The 16668-nt window shown below is 34.0% G+C and overlaps 2 protein-coding genes across 2 annotated transcripts; both read right to left on the reverse strand.

Moving 5' to 3' along the window:
- Positions 1–6086: 6086 nt before the first annotated feature.
- Positions 6087–8752, reverse strand: LOC142614969 (uncharacterized). The gene is made up of 4 exons (XM_075787618.1): positions 8602–8752; positions 8412–8511; positions 6777–7169; positions 6087–6464 (listed from the first exon to the last, which is right to left on the reverse strand). The coding sequence occupies exons 1-4, from the start codon at positions 8706–8708 to the stop codon at positions 6336–6338; spliced, it is 729 nt and encodes a 242-aa protein (XP_075643733.1). The 5' UTR covers positions 8709–8752; the 3' UTR covers positions 6087–6335.
- A 6167-nt stretch (positions 8753–14919) lies between these two features.
- LOC142616227 (uncharacterized) lies at positions 14920–15867 on the reverse strand. Its single transcript, XM_075789110.1, has one exon. It carries the CDS (start codon positions 15865–15867, stop codon positions 14920–14922), a length of 948 nt encoding a protein of 315 aa, XP_075645225.1.
- Positions 15868–16668: the final 801 nt, after the last annotated feature.

Here is a 16668-nt window from a genome sequence, read left to right on the forward strand (position 1 = left end):
GATTTTGCTGTATTATGTTCCTACTGCTATAACATTTTTGTGATAGTAATTCTTGCCGTGGGCATGTGATTCCATCAAGATTTCTATCAAGGGTTCTAACTTGCACACAAGCTGCCCTAAGGCGAGTTTCAATTAATCCAGTCCCGACTCTCTTACCCCAGAATCATTGGGCCGTAGTGCCACAGGAGCAGCCCAGCCTAGTATATAAAAAGGCCCACCATAGTCATCAAACAAGAAAAAGAAGAATGCAGATAAAGCACCCATCACCTCTACATTTAATGCTCTAAGCCCACTTAACTGACCACATTATTGAGGAAATGACCCTTGAACAGTGTTATCACAGCTCATAGCCTGGGGTAGAAACCTTCAAATAAGGTCCTAATGGGACAAGTATTAAGGGAAATGAACCCTAGCCCTCCTAATGGAAGGCCAAGATGTAATCTGAGTGACTATATAAGGCAGAGAGGCCTTTATGAAGAGGAAAAAGAGAGAGAAAGGAACATCATTGTAATCTAAAAACAAGTGTAAATATGTATCTCGGACGAAACCCGAGGAACATAATACAAGCAATCCGAGATTATTGTTAATCAATTTCCTTGTCTCATACTTATTCTTAACACTTATCCTTTCCTTTCAAGCTTAAATCACTTAAACAAGGGGAACAAAGGTTGATTGGCATCCCATCTTTATAAATTAATTGTGTGTGGCAAAAAGTTGGATTGACCTATATTTGCTCGCCACATTTGGAATACCTACATGATTTCAATTCTTTTCATAGAAGCATGGATGAAAGAATAGGGCTGTTTTTCCTATCAAGGCATTTTTTTTTTTTAGGATATTATTTGGGCTAAGGTTGGATTTTTTGTCTAAAGCTTTTGTTTTCTCAATAATTTTTTTTCTCATCAAAAAAAAAAAAAAAAAGGACTGTGTTTGTTTTATATTTTATAACTTGAAATGTAATTTTAAATCGTTTTTTTGGTTATAAATCAATGTAAGTAAAATACATGGTATAAAACAAGTCTTCGCCTATTGCAAATTAAAGAGGTATTAGTATCAAAGGAACATTTAGTCATGTCAAGGGTCTTATAGTTCAACTAACACTTCTTGATATTTTAAATGGAAATATTTAGGGCTCAAATCCTCTCTCCCCCAACTATTGATGTATCGGAAAAAAAAATTGTTCATAGCATGACCAAACCATTTAGTTTCCTTTTAACTGGGAGTGTAAACAGTTCGGTTTGGTTGGGCAAGTGACCAATCTCAACCTGTTTATTTTTTAATATAATTTGTTAGTTAGAAATGAAGAATTTGAAACCTAAACATCTTTATTTTAAACAATAAGAGGTGCTGGTTGAGCTACATGCCTCTTGGATTTTGTTTTTTTAATTTATTTTTCTATATATACATTAATAAGTTTCTTAGTTACATGTGCTTATTTATTTATGAGTGTCCCATTTTCCCCCATGTTCTTTATCTCCGCCAATCCCTTCTCGTGTTTAGGGATTTTTAATTAGGGCTTTTATTCTGTCAAGTCACTTTTTTCAAATTAGTTATTTCACATCCACTTTTATGTTTTTAAATGTGGACATTTCGACATCAATTGTAGAAATGTGAAATAATTGATGTAAACTAATGAAAATATTTACGCTCACTCCAAAAATTGAAAAACTTAAATGGTTTTGGGGCAAAGTTTGTATTACTGGAGAAAGAAATAAGAGCCGGCAATGATTTGAAATCCTAAGTAATAAAAATTCAACAATGCATTAGCTATAGCTACATAACCATTGTGAAATCATTCTCACATCTTTAGTTAGCCCAAGTAAAAAAAAAAAAAAGAAGAAGAAACAAGATCATCTAATTCCAAAACTCACACAATGATTAAAATTTAAATCTAAAATTCGGAAGGATATCTCCCCCTAGATTCTCCCTAGGGCTTTTTGCAATATTAAAATCTACAACAAGACACCAAGGTAAATTATCAATAATATTCTTAAATATTTCAAGTTCAACCTTTTTTTTTTGTTGCTGTTCAGTCATTTGTAGCATATAAAAGAGAGAATTGGTAATCCATTCATACATTATTCCAGAATACCCATATTTCTCCCAAAAACATTGATTAAATATACAATAGTTTGATTCCCATCTCAACAGCATGGAGTGTTTAATACATTGGATTTTTATTTTTTCTAACTTTAGTTTCCAACTAGCAAACAAGACTAAGATCAAGCCTTTTCACAACCTTCTCAACTTCTCATTGCATCATTAACTCCCTTATATTTCAAACTAACCAGTTCTTACCCCCACAGTAAGGAATAAGAGGAGACATATCCTTAATCATTTAGGATCCCTAGTTTTTGTATCAATCCCCTCTTCAAAGCATTCCCCTTTGTTTGAGTACTACATTTTAAGGCTTACTCAATGATTTCATGAATAACAAATCTATTATGGAAAGCAATAGATTTTCCCTTAAAATTTTTTTTCATTTCTTCTATTGCTATTTCAGACTTAATCTTTTCTTCCGCCATCAATTTTTGTAGAGATTTCCTTGTTTCCTTCTTCTTAAGCATCCACTTTTTTTGTACCGGACATCCTTGATCCACATGTTCATTACTGCCACAATTAGTTACAAAGTACTCAAACATCTTGCATTTTGAATTGGAATCCAGGGGTAATTAATACCAACCATGAAGGATTCCCGCCACCCATATTTACCTAAATGTTAGTCATTCACAATTAATACATTCCAAACCAAGATTCTTACAAAGTCGAACCTTTTATTTGCCTCTGTGATACTATTTGCATAACAAGACCTTCCAACCCCACTTACTACATGACTATGATAAGCAGAATTCCAATATCCTACAAAAAGAAGTAGTATCTTTGTCTAGATAGGAATCGTTTGCATAGAAATACATCTATTGTTTCAAATTGAACAATTGGTGATGAAAGGAATGGTTCTTAAGTAATGCATGTACAAGATGTTGATGAAAGAACTAGGCAGAAAGAGTAATTAACTTGTCAAGTTGCTGCACAATGTGCAGTACACTCATGTCACTAACTAGCTCTTAGTTTCCTCCAATATTTCAATGATTTTTCTTGTAAAAAATTGTAAAATTTTCTGTATACTATTTTGTAAAAAAAATTAGAAAGATAATAAAAGTGATATAGTGATTTGATCATATTATCATAATATATGTGTTTACAAAATTGAAAATTGCATGATAAAGCGATTGATATAGATAGTCATATTTTATGCCTACTCAAGAATGCAAATATCATTTTGATAAAATAAAAATGCAAATATCTTTCAATTATTTTTTTACATTCTTGATTGTTTGTTGTTAAATTTATTTATTTATTGTTCGATTAAGTTTAGTAAATTCACAAATATTTGTTACCTAATAGGATTTTTGTCAATTGTTAACGAAGCAATTAAACATAGAAAAAAAAATCCCATATTCTATTATTATTATTATTATTATTATTATTATTATTATTATTCCAAATAAAAATATTTTCTTATATAAAATTTATAAAAATAACCATAAAAATTCCTTTGATATAAACAAATAATGTAAACTATAAGTAATTAACTTATATATTTACTCTATTGATTAATTTAATGAACAAATACATTGATATAAATACAAATTTTGTTTCAATGAAAGCCTAAATAAAAAAATTCTCAAAAAATACGCTCTTCCATGTGAGGTCTCTACTTTTATATATGCTAGCATCTAACTCAAATATTTTGTGGGTATCTTTTTATTAATTGATTATAAATAAATAGCATATTTTAATTGAAAAAGCTCCATGTGTAAAGCATATTCTCTATTTAAAACTATTTATTTATATGTTTATATATTTTTTTTAAACAAATGTCAACAAATTACTTCTTTTTATTTTATTTTATAGGACATATTACTTCTTTATAAAAGGCTTAAACAGAACTATCTTAAATGTAATATTTAGAAGTTAATAATTCTTATGGTTCGTGTTTCACAAAATGTCATTAATTTAGAGTGTAAAAAGCTTTAAAAAATATTAGAATGAAAAAAGGTTGTGAACATACAAAATAATTCATACACAATTTAGAAACAATCACTTATGTTTTTCAAACAAATATTTTTTCCAAACAAATAGGGAAAATAATAGAACAAATAGCACAACAAACATCTTCTTGTTACTACAAAAAAGTCGAGCTGTACCGGCATTTCTAAATCGTTGTTGTAGATCTTCAAAGCACTAGTATAGACCTGATTGGACTACACCGGTGATTTCTATTCCAGTAGTTTTTAGTGTCGGCCAAGAAGTGACATAATAGACCCGATCGGACTATGATGGAGAAAAATGTCTTTGTACCCCTAAATGTTTAAGGTAGTGGCAATAACACCCCCTTTGAACTTTTACTTTAGCCAATATACATCTGCCAAATACTTCTGTTAGTCTGCCGTCTACTCCACAAAGCTGACAGTTCTCAAACTCACAACCACAACAACTCTATCACCACCCAATTTGCAGATTATGTTGCCTATGCCCTTGTTACAACAGCTTTAAACTAGCATCACAAAAACCACAACGACGACAACAACACCAAATTAAAATGCAAAATTACATAAAATTCATTACTCAAACTCATGGAATGAAAAGCATAACAAGAGGGTAAATTATAAAATGAAATTAATAAACATTACGCAAACTTGTTGGTGGCAGTCGTAGTTATGAATTTTTAACAAATTTTAAAACCAAACCCACATCCCATGAATTCTCTTGGTTGAAGTATAAACTTGGTTATAGAGGTGAAATGCCAAAGATCCAAAGTAATAGACTTTGGTATCCTACATGATATTTGCAAATGGGTGGGAGACCGGTGTGAAACTCTTCTCTTCCTTGTCTGGTTCTCTCAACCAGTGGTGGCTGTCAAAGGCCCAAATCAATTGTCGAAGACTAGGGAATAGGGATCATGAACAGCGTAGTCAGCCACTCAAAAGCCCAGTTCGGTGCTGTATAGTTCTCTCTCTCTCTCTCTCTCTCTCTCTCTCCCCTTAATAGGTTCCAATTGAAATCAGGAATTTTGTTGTCAATGTGACACTCACCTGAGTAGGACGTTCATGGAGTAAAAGTATTAATTTGGTAAATGTGTAAAGTTCTGGTATTAAATTGGCTAAAATAGTTGTTCAGGTGATGTAACTACCACTTCCTCAAAAATTAGGGGTGTCAAGACATTTTTCCCCACCTTTTATAGAAGAAGGGCGGATTACTTCCACGAATACAAGGACTGTTTTCACCACACTTATGGGCTTCCTAGTGAATCCATGGTCAACGATTAATTCTTGCATAATGTTTTATTGTGGGTTCTTAGCTCAAATTGAATCAAGGTGTGAGAGTGGTATGATTGAAGAAATGAAGGTATAAATTATATAGAACATGGTGTAAGTACATCTTTTCACTAACAGTTTAAAGATACTAATTATTTTCTATTTCTTTTCATTTATAAGATATCTCTGGCGAAAATTATGTATCAAGAGGTCCACCTCTCTAATTTTCAGTTTGAACATTGTTGGATCTTGTTGAAGGAAAAACCAAAGTGGATGAAATATAATCCTAACGGAAAACCAAAAAAATGGTTACCTCAGATACCAGATTCAATAAGTCAAGCTGAGGGGGACCAAAAATGATATCTTGTACCCGGCATATATGCCGGGTATCTCACACAAAGGTGGGTCCCACGCACTGTGGGGCCCGCCTCTGTGTGAGTGACCCGGCATATATGCCGGGTACACCATATACCACCTCGAGGGGGACAACGACTCGCATGCTAACACTGTAGACTTGGAGAGATTGATATGTAGGAAAGCCGGGAAGCCCAAACAAAAGATGAAAGAAGATTCGTGGAATTTATGAAAAAGAAAATGAAAGTTCTTGGTATCACTTGATATAAGAAAAGAGTCAATTCATGTAACATTTTGAGATCTGTCAGTGGGCAAGCTAAATGGCTCACTTTGTTGAACAATTGTAAGCACATAATATTAATTATTATATAAAAAACAATATCCTCATGCTCTAAACTACCAAGATTGACATGGTAATGCACATTAATTAACACACTGGATAAGATATGAGATGTTGACATAAAGATAAAGGCTCCCGTTAGTCCAGCTTAATGCTGTAATCATAATCATGTTAACACATCATAAGTCTCACTAAAAAAGTAAAATTTTACTTTTAAGCACTGTGCTGGGTTGAATCTCAAAAAATATGAATATAAATTTCTTTTCAGATACATCTTGTGATAGGTTGCATCTCACCCTCTAAAGCATAGTAACACTTGAGATTCAACCATATAAGGCACGCCAAGGCGTCTCACTCTCCTTGGATGTATTTGTTGGTTGCCACTGGATCCTGTCTCTCGAAAAGCACAGGCAGGAAGAGCTTGCCAAAAGCTCTCCAATCTCATAAATTATCTGCAGAAGAAACAGTCAAGAATCAGATGGGAAATCCTAATAACCAGAAGCACTAATAAAATGGAAGAACAGAAAAAGAAATAGAGTAAAAGCAGTTTTCATCTCACTCCACTGTGGGGCAAAAACTCATGATCCCAGCAAACAAGCAAAAAAAAAAAAAATTCATCTAACTCGCAAACATTGAGAAGGTCGTAAAGACTTTCTCCATCTATTGTCCCAACATCACTTCTGAGATTTATTAGATTTTATATGTTCAACCTACTATCCAAGCAATTTAACCTTCATAATTGAAAGAAAACAGAGTATGAATACCTCAAGTTCTTCTCCTATAGCTTTATCAGATAGGTGTCGGCCTCTTTGCCCGATAAGAACAAAAGTTGGAAACTTCAAGACACGGACCAACTGAAGGAGACAGGCTAGAGGTTCATGATGAATCTGCAATGATGATGGCACCTTCTGGGTTCTAATTGCCATAGCATGAGTTATATCTGTGTCTGGGCCTATCTGTATTCCATAAACCGAAGCTTTGCTTTCATTTTTTGTTAAAGTTTTGCTTTCCCACTTAAGCTTTGATGATGCCAGGACAAATGGGACTATAAGTGTGGGCATTGAAGACGATTCTTCTCCAGATATTTGTGATAAAATTTCAGCAACAGCACAGGCCAATACTGGTGGCTCATAATTTTGCATTAAAAACAGTGACACCTAAAAATAAAGATAAAAATTCATTAAAAAATCTTAGTAAGGCATTACCTGCTCTATTAAACCGTAAGATTGAAGTGATGGGGTGGGATTCAAGCAAAGTAACAAAATTTGCAGATGGTCATTGTTTGTCTCTTGGTTCATTAGGCATGAACAACAAAACAGTAGATGATTCATGGAAAATGCCAACTACTAATCCCCTCTAGATTTCACAGAAATCTTACATCTTGAAAACTCTGAAATATTTCATCTACACATAGTTTTAAAAGTCTCAACATCTTTGTCATAACAAGGAGAACATAACCATCAAATAATAGACCAAGCTACATTTGGACAGGGACATATCATATTTGGGATGCCCTGACAGCAAAGAATGAATTGCAAAGTTGGTTCAGTCCCTGCATAACTTGGTATCTCATTTCAATCAATCACAACACCCTCATTGTAAAATGTGGCACACACTTTGTAATTCAAGCAAAAATTTGGTGGGGCACACCAAACCAATGCTCATATATTCTTACGGTCTGTCTGGTTCTACATTTCAAGGAGTGTTAAAGCCAAAGTTAGGCAATTTCGCTAAAGAGGGGGACCTTAAAGCTGAAATCTGGAGATTTTAGGAAAAAGCCGTATAATTCACAGTTCATACTTTATAAATCCAGAATTTAAAGCATTATTCGCTGTAATTTGTCAAACACTTTAAAACGCTAAAGAATTTTTCAATTAAGACTCTATATCACAAAAGTCCTACTACTAATGCTCTACAATTAAAACCTAAGAGGCACAAGCACTTCATTTAAGGTGCCGTACTTGTGTCATATCTGGGTCATACAGGTTTGATGTTATAATTTTTCAAAAATTGCTCGTATCACCCTGTCATACTCGTGTCCGTATCCGTGCTTCTTAGATTTAAACTTCACTTCCTACAGCAATGCCAAATGGGCACTTGTTTCAGTGAATCACACTAGTTTTTTTTGCTGGACAACATAAAGGGCACAAGCCCCTCTACCCTTATGATGCAGAGATTTTAATATTGTCAAGGCTCCATTATTAGGCATGCCATTCTAAAATGAACAATCTTCAAGTATTTATAACATGTGACAAAAACCCATTTTGAATTAGAGCAAGGAAAAAAAAATGGTGGGCATAATTTATGAATTTCTAAGAATTCACTTCCTATGGTTAATCTAAGAATATAATTTTGAACAAGAAAGTAAAGTATAGTTGTAGATAGAATAGAAGAAGTACCTGAAAATTGCCCTGAGGATCAACATAGTGAAGGATCTTTGCAGAAGCTTTCTGATCCTTAACTCCATAGCTTTCCAATGACAGCTCCAAAGACTCCTCTCTGTACACACACAAGTACACAAAAGTAAGCGACTTTTGAGAGAGAGAGAGAGAGAGAGAGAGAGTAGAGAGTAGAGAGTAGAGAGCTTACAGAGGGCGAAGAGAGGAGTGGGGATCAGGGTGGAGAGCATCGGAGATGGCGGAGGCGAATCCCTCTGAGTCTCTGAAAAGGAAAACTACTTTCCTCGCTACCTTCATTTTCTCTCTTTCTTCTTCTTCTTCTCTCTGAAAATGAGTTCTGGGTATTTCTGTATAGGAAATTACCTATGCGGAACGGCACCGTTTAGGCCTTTCTCCATTTTTTTAAAATGATAATATTAGTAATAAAAATAAATGATTAAAATTACATTTATTGATGCTCATTTTGGGAAAGCCCATCAGTAGGAAGAAGTCTAACTACATGATGGGTAAGTAGAGAGTTAATAGATTGAGAGAAAGAAACTCATTAAGTCCGAATGACAGGAATGATGAGTCTTAGGCCTTTAAAGTAAACAAATGGGCTCTGAGAAAGCAAATGGGCCAAATGGGAGCTCAAAGGAAGAAGCAGTAAACCCATGAGTATTATGTGATGTGGAAAAGTGAGAATGGGCCATAGCAGACTCAAAATAATAAAGTAAGAAAGTAAGAAGTTTATGGGAAGCCCAAGAACCCTAAGGATAAAGGATATAGTAATTGAGCTAAGAAAGCCCAAAAGGAGTTAGTAAAAACCCATGGGAATGTGGAGTTGGAGATGGGCTGAGGACACCCAAGGAGGGAAAATGGGCCGAGGATGTCCAATAAGGAAGAAATGGGCTAAATGGGTCCACGAGCAATGTAATGGGTCTAGGAAGTCCAAAAGTAGCATAAATATGAATCTAATGATCATAATGGGACATTAAAACCAATTAGGAGAAGAAAGTGCAGCAGGCCCAAAAGAGGCCCAGCAAGCATGGGTCAAATAACTCCACAGCAGGAATGACAGTGTGGTATGGCAGGAATGACAACAAGACTACGGAAGGAACAAAGAATGGGCTCAAGAAGGGCGAACCTACAATCAAGTAAAGGCCAGCCCTTGAACAGTGCAAGCCAATAAAGAATTAAAAATCAGAAGACAATTCACGCCATAAGAGATCAAGGATGAGTGGCAGAATGCATAGATGAACCTCTTGACCATGGCAAACGCATGAGCAATAGACAAGCTTTTGATGTACACGGAAGAGGAGCATGCACAAAGCCCAAACACTATCAACCTATACCCAGCCAATACAGAGGTGGTGGATCATGGGTCAGAGGTAAGATGGAGTATGGTCTGGCGGTGGGGAGAAGGGGAAAGCCTATTCTAATGTCCCACTTAAACTCTTTTGGGGAAAATGTCCTGCTGGGATGACATACCCCCAAAAGAGGGAGGATGAGTTAGAACCACTAGGTGCATATCATGAGGGATAGCAAGAGAATATCCACATTGTGGAGGATAAGAATGCCATGGTGAGTAAGCAAACAAAACAGTTTTCTTTGTCTGGTAATGGATAGTAGCACAGCCAGCACAGGTAAGTGGTGGTGGTGGCTGAGCAGCTAACAAACCAGTGAGTGAAGGTCCAAATCAAATTTGTTGGGCAATTTTTGGATGAGTGATTGACGAACTCAAGTTGGGCCTTGAGGTTGGTTAATTATTTATGTGTGACTTGGGTATGGAATTTGAGGTGAGTTTTGAACTTTGAAACAGTTTAGGTTAGGCATGATAGTTCAAGTGAGGGCCAAAGTGAGTTAAGTCTGAGTTTTATTCGATTTGTTATTAGTGTTGGTTGATTATATATGAGCTCATAGAAGACATATATACATGAAGTATTAGTTAGGCTACAAATTAAGCTCTTGGGTATTGTTGTTGAAATGGGAACAAAATGGCAAAGGAAGAAACTAAATAAATAAACAATGCTTTGATCACAATAATCACATTTTGAAATATAATTTGAATACTTGGCTTTTGTACAAACAATAAATATACATAGCATGTGAATATATCATTTACATATACAAGCATGTAACGTTATTGCAAAGAGAATGTATAGCAAGCATGTGAAAAAAAATATAAATATCATGTGAAAACTATTTAATATGTTGCAAGATGTAATAAGCATGCTAGCATGAAATTCTTGTGGATTGAAGCAGGTGGTGATGGGGTGAGGGTAACAATGGGTGGACATGTTGGTGGTTGTGGTGGTGGAGGGAGGGGAAGGGTTGACTCCACTTTATGTTTAGAGGGTTTAATTGAACCCTGTGACTTGAATTTTATATATATATATATATATATATATATATATATATATATATATGGGTTTTACACACACACACTCTCTCTCTCTCTCTCTCTCATGTTCTCTTATACATTTTTTGACATGTACTTTTAAAAATAGTTGCTCACCATTATAGATATGTGGTTTTGATATTTTGTTAAAATTTTTAAAAATATGCTAAAGTAAAAAATTATTTTATAAACTGTTAATGTGGTGAGCAGTTATTGATAAATAAAAAAGTGATGTTAGAAGTGGGTTCAAATAAGAACTAGTAAAAATTTGCTATATTAATAATTTGTAAAAATATTGTAAAATAATTTGTGACGGTAGCATTATAATGTTTACAGATGAATAGTAATGTTTCTTGGAACTATAAAACTTGTAGAGATTGAATTTAATTTGTATCTCATTTTTGACAATTTGACTTGGAGTTGTAAGAAATAAGAATACACAACAAAATATCTCGATATTTCCACAACAATTAAGGTGTCAAACTATAAGCCTGGTCAAAATGATAAAAAATAAGGGAAATGCTAATGAATGCCCTTAGGGCATTGGTTAATAATCTATTTAAAGAATGTTTTGATGGGAAAAGAAAATAAACAATTGATGAATTGACAGTTTTTTTCATTTCCCATAAAAATGGTGTCAAAACTTTCCTAAATTGGATTGTTAACCAATGCCCTAAGCATGACCCAAAAAATAAAGTAATAAAATATTTTTATCTTAGTACACTACAACTAAAAATAATGGTGTTGTGAAAATATTGTAACCTTTTGTTGTTTTCCTAGACTTTCTCTTTGACTAGTTTACAAAAAGATGATGCTAGGAATATTTTAAATCTTATAGCATAGGGTTTACACAGATTTGTCATCAATCACAAAATATAATTTATACATTTATTTATTAGGTGATAAGTATTTTCCCTTAAAAAATATAGTATTTGTCTACTAATTTTATAGTATTTGTAATTTTGTATAGTTTAATTCTGTACCTCAATTGACTGGTGTTTCTAAAGGGTTCAAATCCGAAGTTTAAATCCTGGGACTTTCAATTTTAAGTGTGTGTTTGGCTCCAAATTAAAAAGCTAACTTAAATTACTATTTAGTTTATTTTTGCTACTATTCATGGGTCCTACTACACTTGTTGATACTATTCATAAGTCTTACTGTACTATTTCAACTAATTTTTACCTTTATTTGCAGTACTTTTAGGAAAAAAATTTCAGTTTCAGCAAAATAAGCGGATCCCAAACAAACCATAAATCTCATTTCTAAATAACACAGAAAATATTAAGGTTATTACATTTTTTGTTTCATAAATTCTAATTTAAGCGGTTTAAAAAAGTGCGTTTTCAAAAATAGCGTTTTGAAAACTCAATTTTGAAAATCACAATAAAATGTTTGGCAAACTTTGTGAACAATATTAGTCTAAAATTGTGCTTTCGGTGCAAATTACCAAAAAGGGCTTAGCGTTTGGTTTGTATACTATTTAGTTTGTCTGCTAAATCATGATCCAAATTTCAATATATAAAAAAATATAATCAAGTACAACCAATTACATGATGTATTGTTGTATATTTTTATTAGGTATAATAATAGTTTGTTACGTTCATTTAACAAATAAAGATGAAAAAGAAAAGTCATAAAAGTGGTGGAAAAAAAAAAAAAGAGTCATAAAAGAGTTTATGACTCATACCATTACCTGACCACCTAGGGACTCTAAGTTTTGAGACTTCTAGTTTCAACCATACACGTGGTGGAGGTAGATGGGTAATTGATAAATGTTGCTTTTGTAAAATCAAAAAGTCACTCTCTGTGCTTCCTAAAAATGGAGTTTAAATCTTCTGTCCCACTTTTCTACTCCATTCTATACTCTATTAATAAAAACTTGACACGTATTCATCTAATTAATTAAATATTACTATTAATTAATAACGGTAGCATTAATAAGTCAATAATGATAGTATTTAATTAATTAGGTGAACACGTGGTAAGTTTTTATTGGTGGAGTATAGAGTGGAGCAGGAAAAGTGAGACAGAAGATTTGAACTCCTAAAAATGACGGAAGAACCGAAGAAATAAAGAAAGAAAAACTGGAAGAAAAAAGGTAGAAGAGTTAGGATGCTGGAGATTTAAAGGAGATAAGCTAAGAAAAGTGTGAAGACTGCTTATTTAGCAAAAGACTGCTTATTTAGCAAGTGCCTACCCAGATGCATCTGCCAGTGAAACCTAGTGTTGTCTGCAACTATATGGTGGTGCAGATTAGGTAAGTTGCTAAAATTACATTAAGCTTGAAGTTTTTTTGGGGGGGGGGGTCATGGCCCCCTCAGTCTCAACGTGGCTCTACCATTGGATAGAGAGCAAGCTTGAGGGTGACCGGTGAGGTTATTTGCTAGCTGGTGTTTTTGTCATTTAGCAAAAACTTGAGGGTGTTTTAGGTATACAAACTTTAAAATGTATAATGTGATTTGCGTTTTCAATGAAGTTTTTCAAAAAGCTATTCTATATCTCAGTTTCAAAACGTAATATTTATAACGCAATTTCTAGTAAAATCGTTATACCAAACACACGTGAATTGATGATTTTAATTAAAACGCGCGTTTAGGATTTCATAACAGCCTATCCAAACGGGCTCAAAGTAGTTTCCATTGCAAAAAAAAAAAAAAAATTATAAAGTGCTAGTTTATATTTAGAGAAAAAAAAAAAATTAATCACATACTTTTCTATTTGGCCCCCCATAATGACAAATTTCTGGCTCAACTACTAGTTATAAGTCTCTTAACAACATATTAAGCTATCTTATAGCATTTATTTGTGAATAGGGATGTTCACGGTGCGATTCAGTGCAATTTTAGTCCATTTTTATCATTGTACTACACGATGGGTTTGAGCAAAGCCATCATTGCATAGCATCTCAATTTTGGGCTGGATTGACCCAGCCCAAAATTGTCACTTGTTTTGGGCAGTTTTGGCCCTTTTGGGCTAATTCTGAAAATGTTGGGCTGGTTTTTCTCTTATTTTGGGCTGATTTAGAGTAGCCTAACAAGTGTTCTGGTGTGAAAGGGCTTATCTCTTATAATAGTATTACTTCATATAATATTAATATATATGTATATGGGTGTGGTGCGATAAGATTTTGTGCAATTTTCTTAACATAGAACTGCACATCACACATCACTTTTTTCACTACCACTTGCGGTGCGTTACTCTATTTTAGTGGTGGTTTTGGTTGATTTAGGTGTGGTTGCAGGGTTTGGTAAACTCCCTTATTTGTGAATCCCTACACCTACAGCTTCCACATCTTGCAATTTTTTATTTCCATGCTTAGTTAATTTGGTTAATCATGAATTAAGTATTTGATTAGCCTTAATTAACTTAGTTGTGATTAAATTTTGGTATCTAAAATATTGCCTAGTTACTTAGGTAATTTTTTTAATGATGATAAAAAAAAAAACAATTATCATAAAATGGATACCATAAATTGAAATTTTATTGTACCTAAAAAAAGGGTGTGGAAAAATGAAAGTAAAGAAATAGAAGAAAGGAGGCAGGATTTATACGTGCTCCAGTCCTCAAAGTCTATCGTTTACAGTTTGTTTTATTTATTTTGTTGTTCTTGCTTCATGTTGTATGTTGTACATATACAAGTTCTACACTGACAAATTCCTACAAGTTCTGTACAGAAAAATCCCTACATATGTGGAATTTACATATTGATGGACCTGTAATCCACACAAAGGCTTTATTTTTTTGTTGCAGTAAGTGGGATTTGAAATCTGGTTCTTCTCATAGAGAGAATTGGACAATATCATTGAGATATAATTAGTCTCTTGGTACATAAAGCTATCTAATATGTATGTATCCGTGAATCCATACCCCTACAGCTTCCACAGCTTGCAGCCCAATCCATGAAAATCCTAGCCTAGACAACACTAAACTGATGAAAGATCCTTTGTAATTATCATGACAGGTATATATGATATGGGTGAAATCAACTGTGCTGGCCAAGAAAAATTTGAAAGATAATAAACATATATAATTTACAACAAAAGGGTTTAAGACCCATTAATATTACTAGTAAGTTTGCAACATTGCTGTTCATTGTCATCGGCAAGAAAGTATTTTAATAATTAAATCTCACTCAATCTTCCAAGCATGAAGAAAAAGGCAGAATTCTGAAGCTGTTGTTGTTAAATTACTCCAAGTAGAGTAATACCCACTGCTGCAGTCGCTGTCATCACAACCTCCTTGGCTACTGCTCTCTCTGCTCTCATTTTCTGAATCTAAAGGTGCACCTGGTTTGAATATAAACAAACCATGTCCCATGCCAGGGCTACTAAATAGCCAATCATGTACATCCCAGAACACTTGCACAGGGAACTTGTTAATTAGCACAGTCTGATTCCCTCTGAATTTCCATTGCAAATTCTTAACATGAACCAACACAATCCCATCTATGCTAATCCACATTTCGGGATCTCTAGGTCCCGTTGTCGAGCTCTCCACAACAATTTCATGATCTTTCCTTTCATTGAATTTAGCCCTTGTAGAGAAACATCTCTTAGCAAATACATTTTCCTTCTTGTAAACAAGCACTGCATCAACAAGGGCTGGCCTTGATTTTGTTCTCTTGTAAGCCTTTTTCTTGCAATCTCCCAATAACAACACAACCTCTTCATCAGAAACTAGAGCAATGTAAAAATCCGTACATGGCTCAGGGCCACCAGCAAATTTAGCTGAACGAAGATCCCAATACACCTCCACTGGATTCCCATCAACCTCAAAACTCTTGTACCCTTTTTTGCTCCAAAAATGCCAAGGCTTAAGCTCAATCTTGCATGTGTAATTGAAATCACCGTCTATACTATCAACCTTAACAGTGAAAGAATGGTTCATCAGGTTCTTGCACCAAATGAATGATACATTACGCCAATAGCCTGCAATATTGGCTTGGTACACGCATGTCACAGTGCTTTGAGCGTTTTTATTTATTACATTTGCAGGAGGCTCTTCAGTTATCTTCTCTGCTAATGGTGGTGATTGAATATGCACTGACTGAGATCTACCAGAACGAGTAAAATACATTTTTGTTTGTGCATACATAGATTTTCCTGTCAAGCAAATTTTCTGGTTGCACCATGAGATATAATGAACATAGCATGCATGAACGTAAATGCTTGCATGTTAATTACCTCAACCTGAGAACTTCAACGAGCTTTGACAGAGGAAGAACTAGCCCCCCAATGACAGAAACAATCAAATATGTTATTGAAAAGATTGAAGGGCAATGATGTTTCTGGAAAATGAAACATGCAATGGAAAATTCAGAGGGAAACGGTTTGTCAGAGAATTTTGGTAAAGAAAGAAAATTAGGAGGAGGTAGAGAAGGAAGTTTGTTTTGTGGAGAAAAAATCTCCTTTTAGAGGCTGACAACTCAGAGGCACCGAAACAGAAGGGCTTATGAAAATGTCCACGGATCTGTGACAGAAGGTCCTTACATATTTTTACTATAATATTTAGTTTCTTTGTCCACCCAATATCAAACGGTTTTTAAGTTTGGAAAATGCTAAAGATACTAAATCTTTTAGCACATAACCTTAACAAACTAATGCAGTAATAAATATGATTGGTGGATTATTTTTTTATTTAATTTTTAAATTTATTTGTTGATTATTATTTTTTTTTGAGAGAGTTTCAACTTATGTCGTCCGCTCCTGATGAAAATTAATTTCCCATATATCAACCATCCATAGGAAAGGGAGTAAAAAAAGGACTTGAAAATGTGCATCATTTTAAACCCTTTACAAGCATGCCATATATATCTTTCAAATGCCCATTACTTTATACTTCATAGCCTAATTCTGTGATCAAGATCTGGACCAAATA

The sequence above is a fragment of the Castanea sativa genome, chromosome 11 (genome assembly GCF_040712315.1).
Source record: "Castanea sativa cultivar Marrone di Chiusa Pesio chromosome 11, ASM4071231v1".
Lineage (NCBI taxonomy): Eukaryota > Viridiplantae > Streptophyta > Magnoliopsida > Fagales > Fagaceae > Castanea > Castanea sativa.

Bases quoted from the DNA above. Each gene is read 5' to 3' on its own strand.
- LOC142614969 (XM_075787618.1), bottom strand. From the start codon at position 8,708: ATGAAGGTAGCGAGGAAAGTAGTTTTCCTTTTCAGAGACTCAGAGGGA. The intron at 8,512-8,601 runs GTAAGCTCTCTA...GTGTGTGTACAG, and splicing joins CACTCCTCTCTTCGCCCTCT to AGAGGAGTCTTTGGAGCTGT. The intron at 7,170-8,411 runs GTACTTCTTCTA...CTTTATTTTTAG, and splicing joins ATCCTCAGGGCAATTTTCAG to GTGTCACTGTTTTTAATGCA.
- LOC142616227 (XM_075789110.1), bottom strand. From the start codon at position 15,867: ATGTATTTTACTCGTTCTGGTAGATCTCAGTCAGTGCATATTCAATCA.